Source organism: Salvelinus alpinus, chromosome 15 (assembly GCF_045679555.1).
Source record: "Salvelinus alpinus chromosome 15, SLU_Salpinus.1, whole genome shotgun sequence".
Classification (NCBI taxonomy): domain Eukaryota; kingdom Metazoa; phylum Chordata; class Actinopteri; order Salmoniformes; family Salmonidae; genus Salvelinus; species Salvelinus alpinus.
In genome coordinates, this window is record NC_092100.1 from 5,031,590 (window position 1) to 5,055,517 (window position 23,928).

The 23,928-nt window shown below is 44.7% G+C and overlaps 1 protein-coding gene across 2 annotated transcripts in view; it reads right to left on the reverse strand.

Moving 5' to 3' along the window:
- Positions 1 to 6,639: 6,639 nt before the first annotated feature.
- The window catches only part of LOC139539405 (tyrosine-protein kinase RYK-like), a 180,687-nt gene continuing 163,398 nt past the window's right edge, over positions 6,640 to 23,928 (reverse strand). The window contains exons 13-16 of one of the 2 annotated variants that reach the window (XM_071342306.1): positions 18,555 to 18,664; positions 14,642 to 14,801; positions 12,628 to 12,764; positions 6,640 to 8,426 (exon numbers count right to left, since the gene is read on the reverse strand). In XM_071342306.1, the coding sequence (XP_071198407.1) occupies positions 8,315 to 8,426; positions 12,628 to 12,764; positions 14,642 to 14,801; positions 18,555 to 18,664 (519 nt within the window). In that variant the 3' untranslated portion in view covers positions 6,640 to 8,314. The remainder of the gene's footprint in view (positions 8,427 to 12,627; positions 12,765 to 14,641; positions 14,802 to 18,554; positions 18,665 to 23,928) is intronic. The other variant, XM_071342307.1, reaches the window with a different exon arrangement.

Consider the following 23,928-nt stretch of genomic DNA (forward strand, 5'->3'; position numbering starts at 1 on the left):
TGTCCCACAGTGTTCTACTCTGGTGAGTCTCTATGAGCTTTTATGGCTCACAGTGATGTAATGAGGCCGGGTTCAGCCCACAACTCCACGCGCACAATGTTTTGAACGCAATGATGAAAGACCGTATTTGGCACACATGACCTGTTTTTACGCACGCTGCACAGTGATTGTTTTTACTCAACGGTTAAAAAAAAACGAATTATGTAATTGTTTAAACAAACATCTAATAAACAAGTCTAGTTCGACACAAATGTAGTCAATGTTTAAATGTAATTTCCTGTATGTAAATTATTTTTCAATATAAAAGTATTGTTCAGTTTAAAACGTTTTAAATTGACCATCCAACAAAAGTTTCTTTAACAGTTCAGCATTTCAAAAAGTTTGACAAGTTTTTTTCTTATAGCCATAATTAAAAAATATCTTTATAGATATGATGCAAAGGTAAAAAGTCTGGGTCTAGGCTGAGAGACATAAATAACAAATCTGTTACATGTTGACCTTCGTGTCATCAATGAGAATGACCAATTAGCTAAGTTATTGGTCAACCGTACTGCCCCCAAAATCCCTTTGAAAGTGAGACAGACACACACCCCCTTCCCTCCCTCGACAAACATCCAACAGGTGGTTCCCTGTTCACCTGGTAATCGGTGTTCTTCTGATAAATCACACACGAGCCTTACAAATCACTGTTTGAAAACAAAATGTGTCATTATTCCAACAAAGCCAGTTAAAGGCTTAGCAGCAACACACAGTGGGAACCGTTACAAAGGTGAAGCCAGAAAGAAAAGGGCGGGAACAAAGACTACAATAAATCAACGACAGCGTGAAATGATTTCTAGTTTGTCGACGTACTCTGGCAGGTTAGAAACGATTCACATTAAATGAGGCGTTACTTTAACCTTGATTGAGCTTCTGTTACTGCTGTTATAGACCGAGTGTACAAAACATTAGGAACACCTGTTCTTTCCATCACATAGACTGACCAGGTGAATCCAGGTGAAAGATATGATCCCTTATTGATGTCACTTGTTAAATCCACTTCAATCAGTGTAGATGAAGGTGAGGAGACGTGGTTAAAGAAGGATGTTTAAGCCTTGAGACAATTGAGACATGGATTGTGTATGTGTGCCATTCAGAGGGTGAACGGGCAAGACAAAAGATTTAAGGGCCTTTGAACGGGGTATGGTAGTAGGTACCAGGGGCACCAGTTTGTGTCAAGAACTGCAACGCTGATTGATTTTTCACGCTCAACAGTTTCCCATGTGTATCAGGAATGGTCCATCACAATAAAGGACATCCAGCCAACTTGACACAACTGTTGGAAGGATTGGAGTCAACATGGGCCAGCATCCCTGTGGAGCGCTTTCAATATTAGGAAACTGTCATAGCTTCAATTGTCTCAAGGCTTAAAAATCCTTCTTTAACCATGTCTCCTCCCCTTCATTTACACTGATTGAAGTGGATTTAACAGGTGACATCAATAAGGGATCGTAGCTTTCACCTGGATTCACCTGGTCAGTTCTGGCCTTTCCAGGGAGTTTTTCCTAGCCACCGTGCTTCTACACCTGCATTGCTTGCTGTTTGGAGTTTTAGGCTGGGTTTCTGTACAGCACTTTGTGACATCTGCTGATGTAAGAAGGGCTTGATAAATACATTTGATTGACACGCTGGTCTGTTGCAGCACATAGGACACGCTGGTCTGTTACAGTACATAGGACACGCTGGTCTGTGGCAGGACATAGGACACGCTAGTCTGTTACAGTACATAGGACATGCTAGTCTGCGGCAGGACATAGGACAAGCTAGTCTGCGGCAGGACCTAGGACAAGCTAGTCTGCGGCAGGACATAGGACATTCTAGTCTGCGGCAGGACATAGGACATTCTAGTCTGCGGCAGGACATAGGACATTCTAGTCTGCGGCAGGACCTAGGACATGCTAGTCTGCGGCAGGACCTAGGACATGCTAGTCTGCGGCAGGACCTAGGACATGCTAGTCTGCGGCAGGACCTAGGACATGCTAGTCTGCGGCAGGACCTAGGACATGCTAGTCTGCGGCAGGACCTAGGACATTCTAGTCTGCGGCAGGACATAGGACATGCTAGTCTGCGGCAGGGCATAGGACATGCTAGTCTGCGGCAGGACATAGGACATGCTAGTCTGCGGCAGGACATAGGACATGCTAGTCTGCGGCAGGACATAGGACATTCTAGTCTGCGGCAGGACATAGGACATTCTAGTCTGCGGCAGGACCTAGGACATTCTAGTCTGCGGCAGAACCTAGGACATTCTAGTCTGCGGCAGGACCTAGGACATTCTAGTCTGCGGCAGGACCTAGGACATTCTAGTCTGCGGCAGGACCTAGGACATGCTAGTCTGCGGCAGGACCTAGGACATGCTAGTCTGCGGCAGGACATAGGACATGCTAGTCTGCGGCAGGACATAGGACATTCTAGTCTGCGGCAGGACATAGGACATTCTAGTCTGCGGCAGGACATAGGACATTCTAGTCTGCGGCAGGACATAGGACATGCTAGTCTGCGGCAGGACATAGGACATTCTAGTCTGCGGCAGGACATAGGACATTATAGTCTGCGGCAGGACATAGGACATTCTAGTCTGCGACAGGACATAGGACATTCTAGTCTGCGGCAGCACCTAGGACATTCTAGTCTGCGGCAGGACCTAGGACATTCTAGTCTGCGGCAGGACCTAGGACATTCTAGTCTGCGGCAGGACCTAGGACATTCTTGTCTGCGGCAGGACCTAGGACATGCTAGTCTGCGGCAGGACCTAGGACATGCTAGTCTGCGGCAGGACCTAGGACATGCTAGTCTGCGGCAGCACCTAGGACATTCTAGTCTGCGGCAGGACATAGGACATTCTAGTCTGCGGCAGGACATAGGACATTCTAGTCTGCGGCAGCACATAGGACATTCTAGTCTGCGGCAGGACCTAGGACATTCTAGTCTGCGGCAGGACCTAGGACATTCTAGTCTGCGGCAGGACCTAGGACATGCTAGTCTGCGGCAGGACCTAGGACTTTCTAGTCTGCGGCAGGACCTAGGACATTCTAGTCTGCGGCAGGACATAGGACATTCTAGTCTGCGGCAGGACATAGGACATTCTAGTCTGCGGCAGGACATAGGACATTCTAGTCTGCGGCAGGACATAGGACATTCTAGTCTGTGGCAGCACCTAGGACATTCTAGTCTGCGGCAGGACTTAGGACATTCTAGTCTGCGGCAGGACCTAGGACATTCTAGTCTGCGGCAGGACCTAGGACATGCTAGTCTGCGGCAGGACATAGGACATTCTAGTCTGCGGCAGCACCTAGGACATTCTAGTCTGCGGCAGGACCTAGGACATTCTAGTCTGTGGCAGGACCTAGGACATTCTAGTCTGTGGCAGGACCTAGGACATTCTAGTCTGTGGCAGGACCTAGGACATTCTAGTCTGTGGCAGCACCTAGGACATTCTAGTCTATGGCAGCACCTAGGACATTCTAGTCTGTGGCAGCACCTAGGACATTCTAGTCTGTGGCAGCACCTAGGACATTCTAGTCTGTGGCAGCACCTAGGACATTCTAGTCTGTGGCAGCACCTAGGACATTCTAGTCTGTGGCAGCACCTAGGACATTCTAGTCTGTTGCAGGACATAGGACATTCTAGTCTGTGGCAGCACCTAGGACATTCTAGTCTGTGGCAGGACCTAGGACATTCTAGTCTGTGGCAGCACCTAGGACATTCTAGTCTGTGGCAGCACCTAGGACATTCTAGTCTGTGGCAGGACATAGGACATTCAAGTCTGTGGCAGGACATAGGACATTCTAGTCTGTGGCAAGACATAGGACATTCTAGTCTGTGGCAGGACATAGGACATTCTAGTCTGTGGCAGGACATAGGACATTCTAGTCTGTGGCAGGACATATGACATTCTAGTCTGTGGCAGGACATAGGACATTCTAGTCTGTGGCAGGACATAGGACATTCTAGTCTGTGGCAGGATATAGGACATTGTAGTCTGTGGCAGCACCTAGGACATTCTAGTCTGTGGCAGCACCTAGGACATTCTAGTCTGTGGCAGGACCTAGGACATTCTAGTCTGTGGCAGGACATAGGACATTCTAGTCTGTGGCAGCACCTAGGACATTCTAGTCTGTGGCAGCACCTAGGACATTCTAGTCTGTGGCAGGACATAGGACATTCTAGTCTGTGGCAGCACCTAGGACATTCTAGTCTGTGGCAGGACATAGGACATTCTAGTCTGTGGCAGGACATAGGACATTCTAGTCTGTGGCAGGACATAGGACATTCTAGTCTGTGGCAGGACCTAGGACATTCTAGTCTGTGGCAGCACCTTGGACATTCTAGTCTGTGGCAGCACCTTGGACATTCTAGTCTGTGGCAGGACCTAGGACATTCTAGTCTGTGGCAGGACATAGGACATTCTAGTCTATGGCAGGACCGAGGACATTCTAGTCTGTTGCAGGACATAGGACATTCTAGTCTGTGGCAGGACCTAGGACATTCTAGTCTGTGGCAGGACCTAGGACATTCTAGTCTGTGGCAGGACCTAGGACTTTCTGGCCATTTCATTAGAAGAAAGGTGTTCACATACATCACATTATCATTTAAAACTAAAGATATTCTGTCCTTAAAGACTCACGGCAGCCATTTTAGCACTTTTCCTGCTGAAAAACAATTTCCCACGTATAAATACAGTAACGTACACACACTTAAGGGTTAAAAAAATATGTTGAGCAAAATAGTTAAACAACTGCAAATGTCATGCAGTTGGTCTGATGGTGCCCCCTTTCATGTCATTGGTCTCCCCCCTTTGCTTGAGGAACAATAGAGGAAAGATGGCTCTTTGTCTGTCGTACAGCAGGGGAACATTGTCGTTGTCAATCCATACTGGGCATGCGTTCCAAATGGCACCCTATTCCCTATGTAGTGCACTACTTTAGACCAGGGCCCATAGGGAATAGGGTGCAATTTCAGACCCACGCAGATTAGTAAACCATAAGGGATCTCTGGTTGGAATTCTGACATACTAACGTGCTCATCTTCTGATGAGATTCTTGGTTATTGTAACTGTTCAGTACGCAACACTTTACATATAGCCTGCAAGTATTGTGTTTAATAACATGTTAGAAACATTTGAGCCTTTATAAATATTTTGTTACGTCTCTAAACTCCAGCAATTCTTAATGAACATTCAATTCTCTGGCAACAGCTCTGTTGGACATTCCTGCATAACAGCATAACAATTGCACAATCCCTCAAAACTTGAGACGTCTGTGGTATTGTGTTGTGTGACAAAAACTAGCACATTTTAAGAGTGGCCTTTTATTGTCCCAAGCACAAGGTGCACCTGTGTAATGATCATGCTGTTTAATCAGCTTCTTGATATGCCACACCTGTCAGGTGGATGGATTATCTTGGCAAAGGAGAAATTCTCATTAACAGGGATGTAAAACGTGGCTCAGTTGGTAGCGCATGGCACTTCCAACGTCAGGGTTGTGGGTTCGATTCCCACGAGTGACTAGTACAAATTAAAATGTGTGTACTCACTACTGTAAGTCCCTCTGGATAAGAGCGTCTTACTAAATGACTAAAAATGTAATTGTAAACAAATGTGTGCACAATATGAGAGAAGTGTTTTTTGTGCGTATGGAACATTTCTGGTATCTTTTTATTTCAGCTCATGGGACCAACACTTTACATGTTGAGTCAATATTTTTGTTCAGTGTACTTATTTTTTCCTGATGAGAAATAACAGCATTTTCCACGCACTGTAATTTACTACTTGATAAGAGCTATTGATAACAGCTAGGTAAAGGAGTCATCCTTTTGGAGAAGGGAATTGTAGATATAAATGACACTTGTTTTAGATCTATTTTACCTTGTAAACTCTGGAGACAAATGTGAAACCCAGTCTTATAGCAGCAAACTAAGGCATATCAACATATCACCTCTTCCACAGTGAAGTCTATGAAATGCTGTGCCTTACAACTTGGGATGAAAAGGTAGAGACCCAAGCTATAGGCTTCTGCAGCCATGCGCAAAATGACAGTACAGCGCTAACAGTTGGCAAGCAAGTGGGAGGGTTTTCAACAGTTTAATAAAATCTATTCAATGCGCAAGGGAACCAGGCCTGCAAAGCCCATTACACACCTCCATAAGGTAAGTCTGAATATCAACTACTGAGAAGTGCGTAGGTAAGACGTAGTTGAAAATAAGATTAGGCCTTGAAGTTGCCAGGTTGGTGTGATATTGCTCTGGTCAAAGGGGGGCGGGTAGGTAGCCTAGCGGTTAGAGCGTTGGACTAGTAACCGAAAGGTTGCAAAATCGATTCCCCGAGCGGACAAGGTACAAATCTGTCGTTCTGCCCCTGAACAAGGCAGTTAACCCACTGTTCCTAGGCCGTCATTGAAAATAAGAATTTGTTCTTAACGGACTTGCCTAGTTAAATAAATGTAAAAAAGATTAAACAAAAATGTCCTAAGTCTGAATCTGGCTTTTAGTGAACTACTTTGTACCAGAGCCCTAAGTGCCCAAAGTAGTGCACTATAAAGGGAATAGGGTGTCATTTAAGATGAACCAGTCTTTGAAATAAAATGAGTCAGACCACATGAATAAGAAAATGAAAAGCCTGTTTATTTTCAAGGGTCCCGTTTAATTTGTATGCATTTCAGTTGACAGAATGAACACCCTTTAAATTTAACATGCAGTGATCTTGAAGACAAATCAGACAGATTTTAGATGTGAAAATAAAAGATTAGGCCATGATGTTGTTGCCAGGTTGGTGTGATATTGCTCTGGTCAAAGGGCTCAGCGTGAAAAAAGCAGCACGTCACGTCTTGGACCAGAGCTTGGCCATAATGTTGCCAGATTGGCCGTTATTCTGATTTTCACAGTGATTATTAGTGTTCTAGTACAAATTAATATTTTCTCATTCTCAAAACAGCGTGTGTTTGGCAACCTGGGTTTTGTTCTGACAGAACCGTCAAAGTCAAAAACAAGGAATAATAATAATAATAAATGACAACCTTGTTAGATATTCGTTCCCCCAGATATTTGTGAGATTTGAATTGATAGTCGTGATAGTGAACATCTAAAAAGGAGGACGATGGTGGAAGACACAACACCGATCCATTATAGCATACATCTCTGAAGTCCATTAAGGGTATGTAGTGTACCGTCGCAGGCCTGTGGTAGGCATCCACACTACTGACTTGAACGGATGCTGAGGAGATCATGGGATGGGACGACAGTATCGTCAGCTACGCTAGCCGCTCCCATTGGCACGTCTCCCAAAGGAAAAGGGAAACTAATGTGTGTAACACAAATGTTCAGTAGGTCCTTCAGTGGAGATCAGGACGAGACGAGACGAGAGACCAACAGCACAAGTCATTATCCACAACAAGTCCAGCAGAGTAGATCTGCTTAGGCGACTTGCCCGTTCGATCCCCAGGGAAGCCTTCCGTACCTACCGTGAGTTTACCACACCACGACGGAGAGAAACAAACATCTCTATAATACACAGACAAACCTTTATCCAAGTCCCAAAATGGCACCCGATTCCCTATATAGTGCACCACTTTAGACCAGAGGTCTGTGTGGGGGCCAATGTAGGGACCAGGGTGCAATTAGAGAAGCAAACCCTCGGTCTACTTTGGTACCCTACCACTGTCCTGTACATTAAAGCTTAATCTGCTGTGTTGTCATCCTCTCACTGAAAAATAGATCTACAACCATAAATGAACATCTCTAGTTCTCTAAAAACACACACACACACAAAAAAAAAACGGTAGAACACAACATATTAGCATGGTGTGTCTTTAAAAACAGGTCCTCAGAGCGTAGTCGTTAGGAAAATGGCGGCCGCGGCTTGTCGGCACATTTTTACCAAAAGAGTGGATGTGTGCAGTGACGTCCTTGTGGGTTTTCTTTCATAGAGAGGGTATAGGTCTATTCTGGAAGCTTGTGATGCATGATGGGAAAAATGACGACCTCAGAAAGAGAATCCTTGGTACTTGGCTGAGAGAACAGCTTGAAGCCTCCACAAATCCCAGAAATACCAATTATTTCCACTTCGACTACACAACGGAAATGTGTTTCAACTACATACAAAAAAAAAAAAAATCTAGACTTTACAAAACATTGTCATGATGATGAAAGTCTGTTCTTTCTTTTTAATAAGGCACAAGAGTTTGTAAATGTATTCCTCATGGTGATTAGTGCTGTTCAGTAACTCCTGGGCCTGCTGGGCCTTCGGGCCTGGTCCGTAACACAAGCCTGGGGGTGGATTTTACACGTAAGCCCCCAACGCTGCATGGAACTCCGTCAGACACTGGACAAGCTGCTGGAACTTAGGCCTCTCCTCTGGATCAAGGGCCCAGCAACACGCCATCACCGCAAACCTACAGAGAGAACGAGAGAGAAACAGAGAATTAGCTAGGTCAAGCCATTTAGGGCCATTTAGACTAGCTCATCGCACAGTGTATGTTGAATCAAAACCCAGGACTTCAAAATGTGAACTAAATAGCACAACATGTACAACAACAACAACAAAATACAAAAACTGCTGATCAAAATCCAATATTGGGAATTTAAGGCTCACAGTCCCAAGGACACTCACTACAATGGGTCGTCAGAGAAACCACAACTAAGAAAACACAATACACCATACTATCATTGGTGCAGTACCAACACAATACATCATACCATCATTGGTGCAGTACCAACACAATACACCATACTATCATTGGTGCAGTACCAACACAATACACCATAATATCATTGGTGCAGTACCAACACAATACATCATACCATCATTGGTGCAGTACCAACACAATACACCATACTATCATTGGTGCAGTACCAACACAATACACCATACTACCATTGGTGCAGTACCAACACAATACACCATACTATCATTGGTGCAGTACCAACATCATACTATCATTGGTGCAGTACCAACACAATACACCATACTATCATTGGTGCAGTACCAACACAATACACCATACTATCATTGGTGCAGTACCAACACAATACACCATACTATCATTGGTGCAGTACCAACAAAATACACCATACCATCATTGGTGCAGTACCAACACAATACATAATACTATCATTGGTGCAGTACCAACACAATACACCATACTATCATTGGTGCAGTACCAACACAATACACCATACTACCATTGGTGCAGTACCAACATCATACTATCATTGGTGCAGTACCAACACAATACACCATACTATCATTGGTGCAGTACCAACACAATACACCATACTATCATTGGTGCAGTACCAACACAATACACCATACTACCATTGGTGCAGTACCAACATCATACTATCATTGGTGCAGTACCAACACAAAACACCATACTATCATTGGTGCAGTACCAACACAATACACCATACTACCATTGGTGCAGTACCAACACAATACACCATACTATCATTGGTGCAGTACCAACATCATACTATCATTGGTGCAGTACCAACACAATACACCATACTATCATTGGTGCAGTACCAACACAATACACCATACTATCATTGGTGCAGTACCAACACAATACACCATACTATCATTGGTGCAGTACCAACAAAATACACCATACCATCATTGGTGCAGTACCAACACAATACATAATACTATCATTGGTGCAGTACCAACACAATACACCATACTATCATTGGTGCAGTACCAACACAATACACCATACTATCATTGGTGCAGTACCAACACAATACACCATACTACCATTGGTGCAGTACCAACATCATACTATCATTGGTGCAGTACCAACACAATACACCATACTATCATTGGTGCAGTACCAACATCATACTATCATTGGTGCAGTACCAACACAATACACCATACTATCATTGGTGCAGTACCAACACAATACACCATACTACCATTGGTGCAGTACCAACATCATACTACCATTGGTGCAGTACCAACACAATACACCATACTATCATTGGTGCAGTACCAACATCATACTACCATTGGTGCAGTGCCACGGGTCACCATACCATCACTGGTGCAGGGCCACGGGTCACCATACCATCACTGGTGCAGGGCCACGGGTCACCATACCATCACTGGTGCAGGGCCACGGGTCACCATACCATCACTGGTGCAGGGCCACGGGTCACCATACCATCACTGGTGCAGTGCCACGGGTCACCATACCATCACTGGTGCAGTGCCACGGGTCATCATACCATCACTGGTGCAGTACCAACACAATACACCATACTATCATTGGTGCAGTACCAACACAAAACACCACACTATCATTGGTGCAGTACCAATACAATACACCATACTATCATTGGTGCAGTACCAACACAATACACCATATTATCATTGGTGCAGTACCAACACAATACACCATACTATCATTGGTGCAGTACCAACACAATACACCACACTATCATTGGTGCAGTACCAACACAATACACCATACCATCATTGGTGCAGTACCAACAAAATACACCATATTACCATTGGTGCAGTACCAACACAATACACCATACTATCATTGGTGCAGTACCAACACAATACACCATACTATCATTGGTGCAGTACCAACACAATACACCATACCATCATTGGTGCAGTACCAACAAAATACACCATATTACCATTGGTGCAGTACCAACACAATACACCATACTATCATTGGTGCAGTACCAACACAATACACCATACTACCATTGGTGCAGTACCAACACAATACACCATATTATCATTGGTGCAGTACCAACACAATACACCATACCATCATTGGTGCAGTACCAACACAATACACCACACTATCATTGGTGCAGTACCAACACAATACATCATACTACCATTGGTGAAGTACCAACACAATACATCATACTACCATTGGTGCAGTACCAACATCATACCATCACTGGTGCAGTGCCACGGGTCACCATACCATCCCTGGTGCAGTGCCACGGGTCACCATACCATCACTGGTGCAGTGCCACGGGTCACCATCCCATCACTGGTGCAGTGCCACGGGTCATCATACCATCACTGGTGCAGTGCCACGGGTCATCATACCATCACTGGTGCAGTGCCACGGGTCACCATACCATCACTGGTGCAGTGCCACGGGTCACCATACCATCACTGGTGCAGTGCCACGGGTCACCATACCATCACTGGTGCAGTGCCACGGGTCATCATACCATCACTGGTGCAGTGCCACGGGTCACCATACCATCCCTGGTGCAGTGCCACGGGTCACCATACCATCACTGGTGCAGTGCCACGGGTCACCATACCATCACTGGTGCAGTGCCACGGGTCACCATACCATCACTGGTGCAGTGCCACGGGTCACCATACCATCCCTGGTGCAGTGCCACGGGTCATCATACCATCCCTCATGGTCTATTGTTCTATTTTGGTGGAAAGATCCAATTCAACACTGTTTCTGAAGGAGTACATGTTCAGCTCCCTCGATAACAGTCTGAACAACATCTCCTCTGCTAGTGGCCGCTCATCCAACTGTAAATCATATGGCGTTGTAGTGGGGACAATAAACGGCAAAACGGCCCCAGGCGGTATCCCAAATGCCACACACTATTCCCTAATTAGGATGCTGGTCGAACGTAGTGTACTTGTAGGGAATAGGATGTCATTTGGATCGCAGCCTCGGAGCCCTGACCCTTGTGGGATTCCTTCTATGCGTTCCAAATGGCCCCCAATGCCCTACAGGTCATTACGTTTGACACTACGTAGTGCACTTCATAGGATATAGGGTGGAATTTGGAACGCATAGCAGGAACCACACGGGTCAGGATAAGACTCAGTAATGAATGATGTCGATAGATGGATGACTGGCTGTTGCTGGACTGTTACAGTTCTAGAATAATCCATGCAAACAGAGACTCCTTGACAGGGGCTGTGTGTGTGTCCCTCTGGAGGGTTCACGCAGTCAACCCTCTGGAGGGTTCCCGCAGTCAACCCTCTGGAGGGTTCCCGCAGTCAACCCTCTGGAGGGTTCCAACAGTCAACCCTCTGGAGGGTTCCAACAGTCAACCCTCTGGAGGGTTCCCACAGTCAACCCTCTGGAGGGTTCCCACAGTCAACCCTCTGGAGGGTTCCCACAGTCAACCCTCTGGAGGGTTCCCACAGTCAACCCTCTGGAGGGTTCCCACAGTCAACCCTCTGGAGGGTTCCCACAGTCAACCCTCTGGAGGATTCCCACAGTCAACCCTCTGGAGGATCCCACAGTCAACCCTCTGGAGGATCCCACAGTCAACCCTCTGGAGGATTCCCACAGTCAACCCTCTGGAGGATTCCCACAGTCAACCCTCTGGAGGGTTCCCACAGTCAACCCTCTGGAGGATTCCCACAGTCAACCCTCTGGAGGATTCCCGCAGTCAACCCTCTGGAGGATTCCCGCAGTCAACCCTCTGGAGGATTCCCACAGTCAACCGTGATGAAACTTAATCAATTAAAAGACAAAACAGTTTAACAGCCCTAATCAGATTGTACATGAGAACCAGGTGTGTGTGTTTCAGTTAAAATCGGGACAGTTGATTGGCCCCAGCTTTTTTACTTACAGTTCATCGGGACAGTTGATTGGCTGTGCTATTCTGTATCCATCCTTCAGATAGGCTGCCATCTCGAAGGGGTCGATGTCGACGTAGGGGGTCTGTCCCAAGGTCATCAACTCCCACAGGGTCACACCAAACGCCCACTGAGGAACAGGGACAAGGTCAGAGGTCAGAATACAAGGTCAGAGGTTATAGGTCAGACCACAGACAATAGAAATAAAATTACTAGAATGTCTGTCTGAGGGATTTTTCTCGTTCTAGAAAATCTATTAATTTGGGACGGACAGTCATCCATATGACCAACAAGACAGGATGACACATACAGTAAGTCATATGTATTGTGTGCCATCTCTACTGACCATTGTTTCTGTGCAACATTAGCTACACATGTAGGCAGACGGACACAAACTAGGACTCAGAGACAGCTGGACAAAACACAACGTATCTGCATTACATAGGATTTTAAATCAGGTGATAATGTGTTACAGCAATGTGATATATTAGGGTCAAGGTGTCTCGGTGTGAGATCAGTGTCACGGAAAGTTATGTTCTGTCCAGCCTAGACAGCACCAACGGTTGAACAAAGCATTCCACTGCAGTGCTTGAAAACAGGAAGACATCAGAACCAAGGTAGCTACTGGCTACAACTCTCAACATACTGAATCTATCTAACTTGAGCTTTTTAATCCATTTCCTATTTCCAAACAACAGAACACGAGAAGACTAGTCCAGTAGAGTATAAATATGAACGTCAATCATATAAACATAATTATGGTTTTTGGAACCAAATCACCGATTCATTCATCAGTCATCTTCAGAAGATTATATAACAATGAGAGTTGAACCAGAAGCTCATCGGAGGCGGTAGACAGACTTGAGACGCACGCTCTGTGCGAAAATCTCCCTTTGACATCAATGAAAGACTTAGGAGAAAGTCTGAGGTGTGTCCTTTTATCTTCACTGTGTGACTCAGAAGGAAACAGTGTCTACTACCGCCACTTGAGAGTCATCGTGACGTGACTGTGTGTGTGTAACTCTGGTTCATTAACAGTAACGTGTGTGTCGTAACCTATGACCCAGCGAGTTTTAGAGGAAGTCCTGACAGGGAGTGGATAATATAAAGAGAGGGAGGGAGGGGATGATTTAACCCCAGAGGGAAGGAGGGGATGATTTAATCCCAGAGGGAAGGAGGGGATGATTTAACCCCAGAGGGAAGGAGGGGATGATTTAACCCCAGAGGGAAGGAGGGGATGATTTAATCCCAGAGGGAAGGAGGGGATGATTTAACCCCAGAGGGAAGGAGGGGATGATTTAACCCCAGAGGGAAGGAGGGGATGATTTAATCCCAGAGGGAAGGGATGATTTAACCCCAGAGGGAAGGGATGATTTAATCCCAGAGGGAAGGAGGGGATGATTTAATCCCAGAGGGAAGGGATGATTTAACCCCAGAGGGAAGGAGGGGATGATTTAATCCCAGAGGGAAGGGATGATTTAACCCCAGAGGGAAGGGATGATTTAATCCCAGAGGATGGGGATGATTTAATCCCAGAGGGAGGGGATGATTTAACCCCAGAGGGAAGGAGGGGATGATTTAATCCCAGAGGGGATGATTTAATCCCAGAGGGAGGGGATGATTTAATCCCAGAGGGAGGGGATGATTTAACCCCAGAGGGAAGGAGGGGATGATTTAATCCCAGAGGGGATGATTTAATCCCAGAGGGAGGGGTGCGGAGGGAGAGCACCAGACCCACAGTAGGAATGAGGAGGTCAGGTATGAGGGAAGTCTGGCTCATTCTATAAAAGTAGAATCCCATGAAACCTGAGCTAGCGTCCTGACTGTCTACAGTAGCTTCCTGACTGTCTACAGTAGCTTCCTGACTGTCTACAGTAGCTTCCTGACTGTCTACAGTAGCTTCCTGACTGTCTACAGTAGCTTCCTGACTGTCTACAGTAGCTTCCTGACTGTCTACAGTAGCTTCCTGACTGTCTACAGTAGCTGTGTGTGTGTGTGTGTTCTCACCACATCACTAGCACTAGAGAAGTCATGGTTGAGCAGGCTCTCCAGGGCCATCCAGCGGACCGGCCTGTTCTCGTTGTCTCCCAGACAGTGGTAGTCCATGGGGAACAGGTCTCTAGACAGCGCGTTGTCACAGATCTTCACCTGCATGCTGTCGTCAATACTACCAGGGAGGAGGGGGGAACAAGGTTAACCTTCTACAATAGACTTTATATGACACGCAGCGAATACAACGGGTTGTAGACTTTACAGTGAAATGCTTGCTTCGAGATCTTCCCTGCGATGCAGAGTAAAAAAATAGTTCTATAGTAACATGAGGAATCAAATAAAATACAAGAATGGAGCTTGTATTTGCTATATACAGGGAGTACCAGATCAATGTGGAGCTATATACAGGGAGTAGCAGTACCAGATCAATGTGGAGCTATATACAGGAAGTACCAGTACCAGATCAATGTGGAGCTATATACAGGGAGTACCAGTACCAGATCAATGTGAAGCTATATACAGGGAGTACCAGATCAATGTGGAGCTATATACAGGAAGTACCAGTACCAGATCAATGTGGAGCTATATACAGGGAGTGCCAGATCAATGTGGAGTTATATACAGCTACCAGATCAATGTGTAGCTATATACAGGGAGTACCAGATCAATGTGGAGCTATATACAGGAAGTACCAGATCAATGTGGAGCTATATACAGGAAGTAGCAGATCTGATTTGAAGGGGTGTCCACGTACTTGTGTTTACAGTTGAAGTCGGAAGTTTACATATACCTCAGTCAAATACATTTAAAAACTCAGTTTTTCACAATTCCTGACATTTAATCCTAGTAAAAATTGCCTGTCTTAGGTCAGTTAGGATCACCACTTTATTTTAAGAATGTGAAATGTCAGAATAATAGTTGATAGAATTATTTATTTCAGCTTTTATTTCTTTCATCACATTCCCAGTGGGTCAGAAGTTTACATACACTCAATTAGTATTTGGTAGCATTGCCTTTAAATTGTTTAACTTGGGTCAAACGTTTCGGGTTGCCTTCCACAAGCTTCCCACAATAAGTTGGGTGAATTTTGGCCCATTCCTCCTGACAGAGCTGGTGTAACTGAGTCAGGTTTGTAGGCCTCCTTGCTCACACACACTTTTTCAGTTCTGCTCACACATTTTCTATAGGATTGAGGTCAGGGCTTTGTGATGGCCACTCAAATACCTTGACTTTGTTGTCCTTAAGCCATTTTGCCACAACTTTGGAAGTATGCTTGGGATCATTGTCCATTTGGAAGACCCATTTGCGACCAAGCTTGAACTTCCTGACTGATGTCTTGAGATGTTGCTTCAATATATCCACATCATTTTCCTACCTCATGATGTCATCTATTTTGCGAAGTGCACCAGTCCCTCCTGCAGCAAAGCAACCCCACAACATGATGCTGCCACCCCCGTGCTTCACGGTTGGGATGGTGTTCATCGGCTTGCAAGCCTCCCCCTTTTTCCTCCAAACATAACGATGGTCATTATGGCCAAAAAGGTATATTTTTGTTTCATCAGACCAGAGGACATTTCTCCAAAAAGTACGATCTTTGTCCCCATGTGCAGTTGAAAACCGTAGTCTGCTTTTTTATGGTGGTTTTGGAGCAGTGGCTTCTTCCTTGCTGAGCGGCCTTTCAGGTTATGTCGATATAGGACTCGTTTTACTGTGGACATAGATACTTTTGTACCTGTTTCCTCCAGCATCTTCACAAGGTCCTTTGCAGTTGTTCTGGGATTGATTTGCACTTTTCGCACCAAAGTACGTTCATCTCTAGGAGACAGAACGCATCTCCTTCCTGAGCGGTATGATGGCTGCGTGGTCCCATGGTGTTTATACTTGTGTACTATTGTTTATACAGATGAACGTGGTTCCTTCAGGCATTTGGAAATTGCTCCCAAGGATGAAGCAGACTTGTGGATGTCTACAATTTTTTTTCTAAGGTTTTGGCTGATTTCTTTTTATTTTCCCATGATGTCAAGCAAAGAGGCACTGAAGGTAGGCCTTGTAATACATCCACAGGTACACCTCCAATTGCCTCAAATTATGTCAATTAGCCTATCAGAAGCTTCTAAAGCCATGACATCATTTTCTGGAATTTTCCAAGCTGTTTAAAGGCACAGTCAACTTAGTGTATGTAAACTTCTGACCCACTGGAATTGTGATACAGTGAATTATGAGTGAAATAATATGTCTGTAAACAATTGTTGGAAAAATGACTTGTGTCACGCACAAAGTAGATGTCCTAACCGACTTGCCAAAACTATAGTTTGTTAACAAGAAATGTGTGGAGTGGTTGAAAAACGAGTTTTAATGACTCCAACCTAAGTGAATGTAACTGTATATACAGGAAGTACCAGATCAACGGGGCACTTGGGTATTTGAGGTAGCTACAGTGTATTCGGAAAGTATTCAGACCCCTTGACTTTTTCCACATTTTGTTACATTACAGCCTTATTCTTATTCTCATTACTGCCCAAAAAGTATTCATCAATCTACACACAATAACCCATAACGGCAAAGCAAAAACATTTTTTTTTTTTTTTTTTTAAATGTGTATGCAAATGTTTAAAAAAAATACAAACTGAAATATCACATTTACATAAGTATTCAGACCCTTTACTCCGTACTTTGTTGAAGCACCTTTGGCAGCGATTACAGCCTCGAGTCTTCTTGGACTTTCAAGAAATTCAAAGTTTCAGAAATTACAGCCCAAATAAATGCTCCATAGAGTTCAAGTAACAGACACATCTCAACATCAACTGTTCAGAGGAGACTGCGTGAATCAGGCCTTCCTGTTTGAATTACTGCAAAGAAACCACTACTAAAGGACACAAATAAGAAGAAGAGACTTGCTGGGGACAAGAAACACGAGCAATGGACATTAGAGCGGTGGAAATATGTCCTTTGGTCTGATGAGTCCAATTTTGCGATTTTTGGTTCCAACCGCTGTATTTTTGTGAGACACAGAGTAGGTGAACGAATGATCTCCGCATGTGTGGTTCCCACCGTGAAGCATGGAGGAGGAGGTGTGATGGTGCTTTGCTGATGACACTGTTGGTGATTTATTTAGAATTCAAGGCACACTTAACCAGCATGGCTACCACAGCATTCTGCAGTGATACGCCACCCCATCTGGTTTGCGCTTAGTGGGACTATCATTTGTTTTTCAACAGGACAATGACCCAACACACCTCCAGGCTGTGTAAGGACTATTTGACCAGGAAGGAGAGTGATGGAGTGCTGCATCAGATGACCTGGCCTCCACAATCACCCAACCTCAACCCAAATGAGATGGTTTAGGATGAGTTGGACCGCAGAGTGAAGGAAAAGCAGCCTACAAGTGCTCAGCATATGTGGGAACTCCTTCAAGACTGTTGGAAAAGCATTCCAGGGGAAGCTGGTTGAGTGTGTGTAGCTGGTTGAGTGTGCGAAGCTGGTTGAGTGTGCGAAGCTGGTTGAGTGTGTGAAGCTGTCATCAGGGCAAAGGGTGGCTACTTTGAAGAATCTAAAATATATTTGGATTGGTTTAACACTTTTTTCGGTTACTACATGATTCCATATGTGTTATTTCATAGTTTTGATGTCTTCACTATTATTCTACAATGTAGAAAATAGTAAAAATAATAGAAAAACCCTTGAATGAGTAGCTGTGTCCAAACTTTTGACTGGTACTGTATAAATTGTAAGTGTCTTATTGATCTAGAACCAGGAACGCAATTTTCATATTTGTATAATTCATAATGAATAAATGGAACTAAATTTAAACAAAACTTTTGGGTGGAACTCTTCGCAGAATATACAAATCCATCAACACTCAATACAATACAATACTTTCTGTAGGTTTTATAAAAGGTATATTAGCGGTAACACAAGAGATACTTACACACAGTTCCTGGAGGCCAGGTCTTTGTGGATGACCTCTCTTCTGGCCAGGTAGCTCATCCCGCATGCGATCTGGATCGCCATGTGGACTAAGTCCTGCTGGGAGATGGCCTAGAGAGGGAGGAGAGAAAATAAGCACATATACAGTGGGGCAAAAAAGTATTTAGTCAGCCACCAATTGTGCAAGTTCTCCCACTTAAAAAGATGAGAGAGGCCTGTAATTTTCATCATAGGTACACTTCCAACTATGACAGACAAAATGAGAAAAAAAATCCAGAAAATCACATTGTAGGATTTTTTATGAATTTATTTGCAAATTATGGTGGAAAATAAGTATTTGGTCACCTACAAACAAGCAAGATTTCTGGCTCTCACAGACCTGTAACTTCTTCTTTAAGAGGCTCCTCTGTCTTCCACTTGTTACCTGTATTAATGGCACCTGTTTGAACTTGTTATCAGTATAAAAGACACCTGTCCACAACCTCAAACAGTCACACTCCAAACTCCACTATGGCCAAGACCAAAGAGCTGTCAAAGGACACCAGAAACAAAATTGTAGACCTGCACCAGGCTGGGAAGACTGAATCTGCAATAGGTAAGCAGCTTGGTTTGAAGAAATCAACTGTGGGAGCAATTATTAGGAAATGGAAGACATACAAGACCACTGATAATCTCCCTCGATCTGGGGCTCCACGCAAGATCTCACCCCGTGGGGTCAAAATGATCACAAGAACGGTGGGGAAAAATCCCAGAACCACACGGGGGGACCTAGTGAATGACCTGCAGAGAGCTGGGACCAAAGTAACAAAGCCTACCATCAGTAACACACTACGCCGCCAGGGACTCAAATCCTGCAGTGCCAGACGTTTCCCCCTGCTTAAGCCAGTACATGTCCAGGCCCGTCTGAAGTTTGCTAGAGAGCATTTGGATGATCCAGAAGAAGATTGGGAGAATGTCATATGGTCAGATGAAACCAAAATATAACTTTTTGGTAAAAACTCAACTCGTCGTGTTTGGAGGACAAAGAATGCTGAGTTGCATCCAAAGAACACCATACCTACTGTGAAGCATGGGGGTGGAAACATCATGCTTTGGGGCTGTTTTTCTGCAAAGGGACCAGGACGACTGATCCGTGTAAAGGAAAGAATGAATGGGGCCATGTATCGTGAGATTTTGAGTGAAAACCTCCTTCCATCAGCAAGGGCATTGAAGATGAAACATGGCTGGGTCTTTCAGCATGACAATGATCCCAAACACACCGCCCGGGCAACGAAGGAGTGGCTTCGTAAGAAGCATTTCAAGGTCCTGGAGTGGCCTAGCCAGTCTCCAGATCTCAACCCCATAGAAAATCTTTGGAGGGAGTTGAAAGTCCGTGTTGCCCAGCAATAGCCCCAAAACATCACTGCTCTAGAGGAGATCTGCATGGAGGAATGGGCCAAAATACCAGCAACAGTGTGTGAAAACCTTGTGAAGACTTACAGAAAACGTTTGACCTCTGTCATTGCCAACAAAGGGTATATAACAAAGTATTGAGATAAACTTTTGTTATTGACCAAATACTTATTTTCCACCATAATTTGCAAATAAATTCATAAAAAATCCTACAATGTGATTTTCTGGATTTTTTTTTCTCATTTTGTCTGTCATAGTTGAAGTGTACCTATGATGAAAATTACAGGCCTCTCTCATCTTTTTAAGTGGGAGAACTTGCACAATTGGTGGCTGACTAAATACTTTTTTGCCCCACTGTATATGATTTATATATATATCGATAGATGGAGAGCGAGAGACACTGAGAGAAAGACAAATCACATTTTATTTGTCACATACACATGGTTAGCAGATTTTAATCAAATCAAATGTATTTATATAGCCCTTCGTACATCAGCTGATGTCTCAAAGTGCTGTACAGAAACCCAGCCTAAAACCCCAAACAGCAAGCAATGCAGATGTAGAAGCACGGTGGCTTGGAAAAACTCCCTAGAAAGGCCAAAACCTAGGAAGAAACCTAGAGAGGAACCAGGCTATGAGGGGTGGCCAGTCCTGTTCTGGCTGTGCCGGGTGGAGATTATAACAGAACATGGCCAAGATGTTCAAACGTTCATAGATGACCTGCAGGGTCAGATAATAATAATCACAGTGGTTGTCGAGGGTGCAGCAAGTCAGCACCTCAGGAGTAAATGTCAGTTGGCTTTTCATAGCCGATCATTAAGAGTATCTCTACCGCTCCTGCTGTCTCTAGAGAGTAATGCAAGTGTAGCGAAATGCTTGTGCTTCTAGTTCCCGACAGTGCAGTAATATCTAACAAGTAATCTAACAATTCCCCCAACAACTACCTAATACACACAAATCTAAAGGGGTGATTGAGAATATGTCATATAAGTATATGGATGAGAGAGAAAAAGTCAAGAGACCGAGAGAGAAAGAGAGACCGAAAGTGGATATTCAAAGGACTAGCCTGGTTGGTCAGCTTTTAAATCATTACAATTCCACCACACAGAGATTAAACCACCCCTCCTACAGAGATTAAACCACCACTCCCACAGAGATTAAATCACCACTCCCACAGAGATTAAACCACCACTCCCACAGAGATTAAACTACCACTCCTACAGAGATTAAACCACCACTCCTACAGAGATTAAACCACCCCTCCTACAGAGATTAAACCACCACTCCCACAGAGATTAAACCACCACTCCCACAGAGATTAAACCACCACTCCCACAGAGATTAAACCACCACTCCTACAGAGATTAAACCACCACTCCCACAGAGATTAAACCACCACTCCCACAGAGATTAAACCACCACTCCCACAGAGATTAAACCACCACTCCCACAGAGATTAAACCACCACTTCTACAGAGATTAAACCACCACTTCTACAGAGATTAAACCACCCCGCCTACAGAGATTAAACCACCACTCCTACAGAGATTAAACCACCACTCCTACAGAGATTAAACCACCACTCCCACAGAGATTAAACCACCACTCCCACAGAGATTAAACCACCCCTCCTATAGAGATTAAACCACCCCTCCTACAGAGATTAAACCACCACTCCCACAGAGATTAAACAACCACTCCTACAGAGATTAAACCACCACTCCTACAGAGATTAAACCACCCCTCCTACAGAGATTAAACCACCCCTCCTACAGAGATTAAACCACCCCTCCTACAGAGATTAAACCACCCCTCCTACAGAGATTAAACCACCACTCCTACAGAGATTAAACCACCACTCCTACAGAGATTAAACCACCACTCCCACAGAGATTAAACCACCCCTCCTACAGAGATTAAACCACCCCTCCTACAGAGATTAAACCACCCCTCCTACAGAGATTAAACCACCACTCCCACAGAGATTAAACCACCACTCCCACAGAGATTAAACCACCACTCCTACAGAGATTAAACCACCCCGCCTACAGAGATTAAACCACCCCTCCTACAGAGATTAAACCACCCCGCCTACAGAGATTAAACCACCCCGCCTACAGAGATTAAACCACCCCTCCTTCAGAGATTAAACCACCCCTCCTATAGAGATTAAACCACCACTCCTACAGAGATTAAACCACCACTCCTACAGAGATTAAACCACCACTCCTACAGAGATTAAACCACCACTCCTACAGAGATTAAACCACCCCTCCTACAGAGATTAAACCACCACTCCCACAGAGATTAAACCACCACTCCCACAGAGATTAAACCACCACTCCTACAGAGATTAAACCACTCCCACAGAGATTAAACCACTCCCACAGAGATTAAACCACCCCCACAGAGATTAAACCACTCCCACAGAGATTAAACCCCTCCCACAGAGATTAAACCCCTCCTACAGAGATTAAACCCCTCCTACAGAGATTAAACCACTCCCACAGAGATTAAACCCCTCCTACAGAGATTAAACCACTCCTACAGAGATTAAACCACTCCCACAGAGATTAAACCCCTCCTACAGAGATTAAACCACTCCTACAGAGATTAAACCACTCCCACAGAGATTAAACCCCTCCTACAGAGATTAAACCCCTCCTACAGAGATTAAACCCCTCCTACAGAGATTAAACCACTCCTACAGAGATTAAACCACTCCCACAGAGATTAAACCCCTCCTACAGAGATTAAACCCCTCCTACAGAGATTAAACCACTCCTACAGAGATTAAACCACTCCTACAGAGATTAAACCCCTCCTACAGAGATTAAACCCCTCTACAGAGATTAAACCACTCCCACAGAGATTAAACCCCTCCTACAGGGATAGAAAAGCACATCTCTGCACTAGGACATATCTAGGAGGCTTTAGGAAACACTAACAAAATAGAAAGATTAGCTACCTTCTTGCTAAACAGTCTTGTAGCTACGCAGTTTACAGACAGGGAAGGGGCCAACGGTCTGTTTAGGAGGGTCCCCCTGAGACCAGCCTGAATGACACCTGGCTAGTACAGCAAAAAAGAGCCTGTGTCCCAAGTGGCACCCTATTCCCTACATAGTGCATTGCTTCTGACCAGGGCCCATATGCTTTGGTCAAAAGTAGTGCACTATGTAGGGAATAGGGTGCCATAGGGCTCTGGTCTAAAGTAGTGCACTATATAGGAAAGAGTGTGCCACTTGGGGTGTAGCTTCAGTATACCTATGATATACACAGCGTACACACTGACTTCCTGTAAGGTATGGACACTGGCTTCCTGTAAGGTATGGACACTGGCTTCCTGTAAGGTATGGACACTGGCTTTCTGTAAGGTATGGACACTGGCTTCCTGTAAGGTATGGACACTGACTTCCTGTAAGGTATGAACACTGGCTTCCTGTAAGGTATGGACACTGGCTTCCTGTAAGGTATGGACACTGGCTTCCTGTAAGGTATGGACACTGACTTCCTGTAAGGTATGTCATGACATGCCAAAATAAACAAACAAGGAAGCTAGGGGCCAGCCTATGGTGAGTATATTGTAGTATACACTGAGTGTACAACAAATTAGGAACAACTTCCTAATATTGAGTTGCACCCCTTTTGCCCTCAGAACAGCCTCAATTCGTCAGGGCGTGGTCTCTACAAGGTGTTGAAAGCGTTCCACAGGGATGCTGGTCCATGTTGACTCCAAGGCTTCCTACTGTTGTGTCAAGTTGGCTGGATGTCCTTTGGGTGATTCTTGATACACACAGGAAACTGTTGAGTGTGAAAAACCCAGCAGCATTGCAGTTCTTGACACAAACTGGTGCCCCTGGCACCTACTACCATACCCCGTTCAAAGACACTTAAATATTTAGTCTTGTCCATTCACCCTCTGAATGGCACACAGACACAATCCATGTCTCAATTGTCTCAAGGCTTAAAAATCCTTCTTTAAC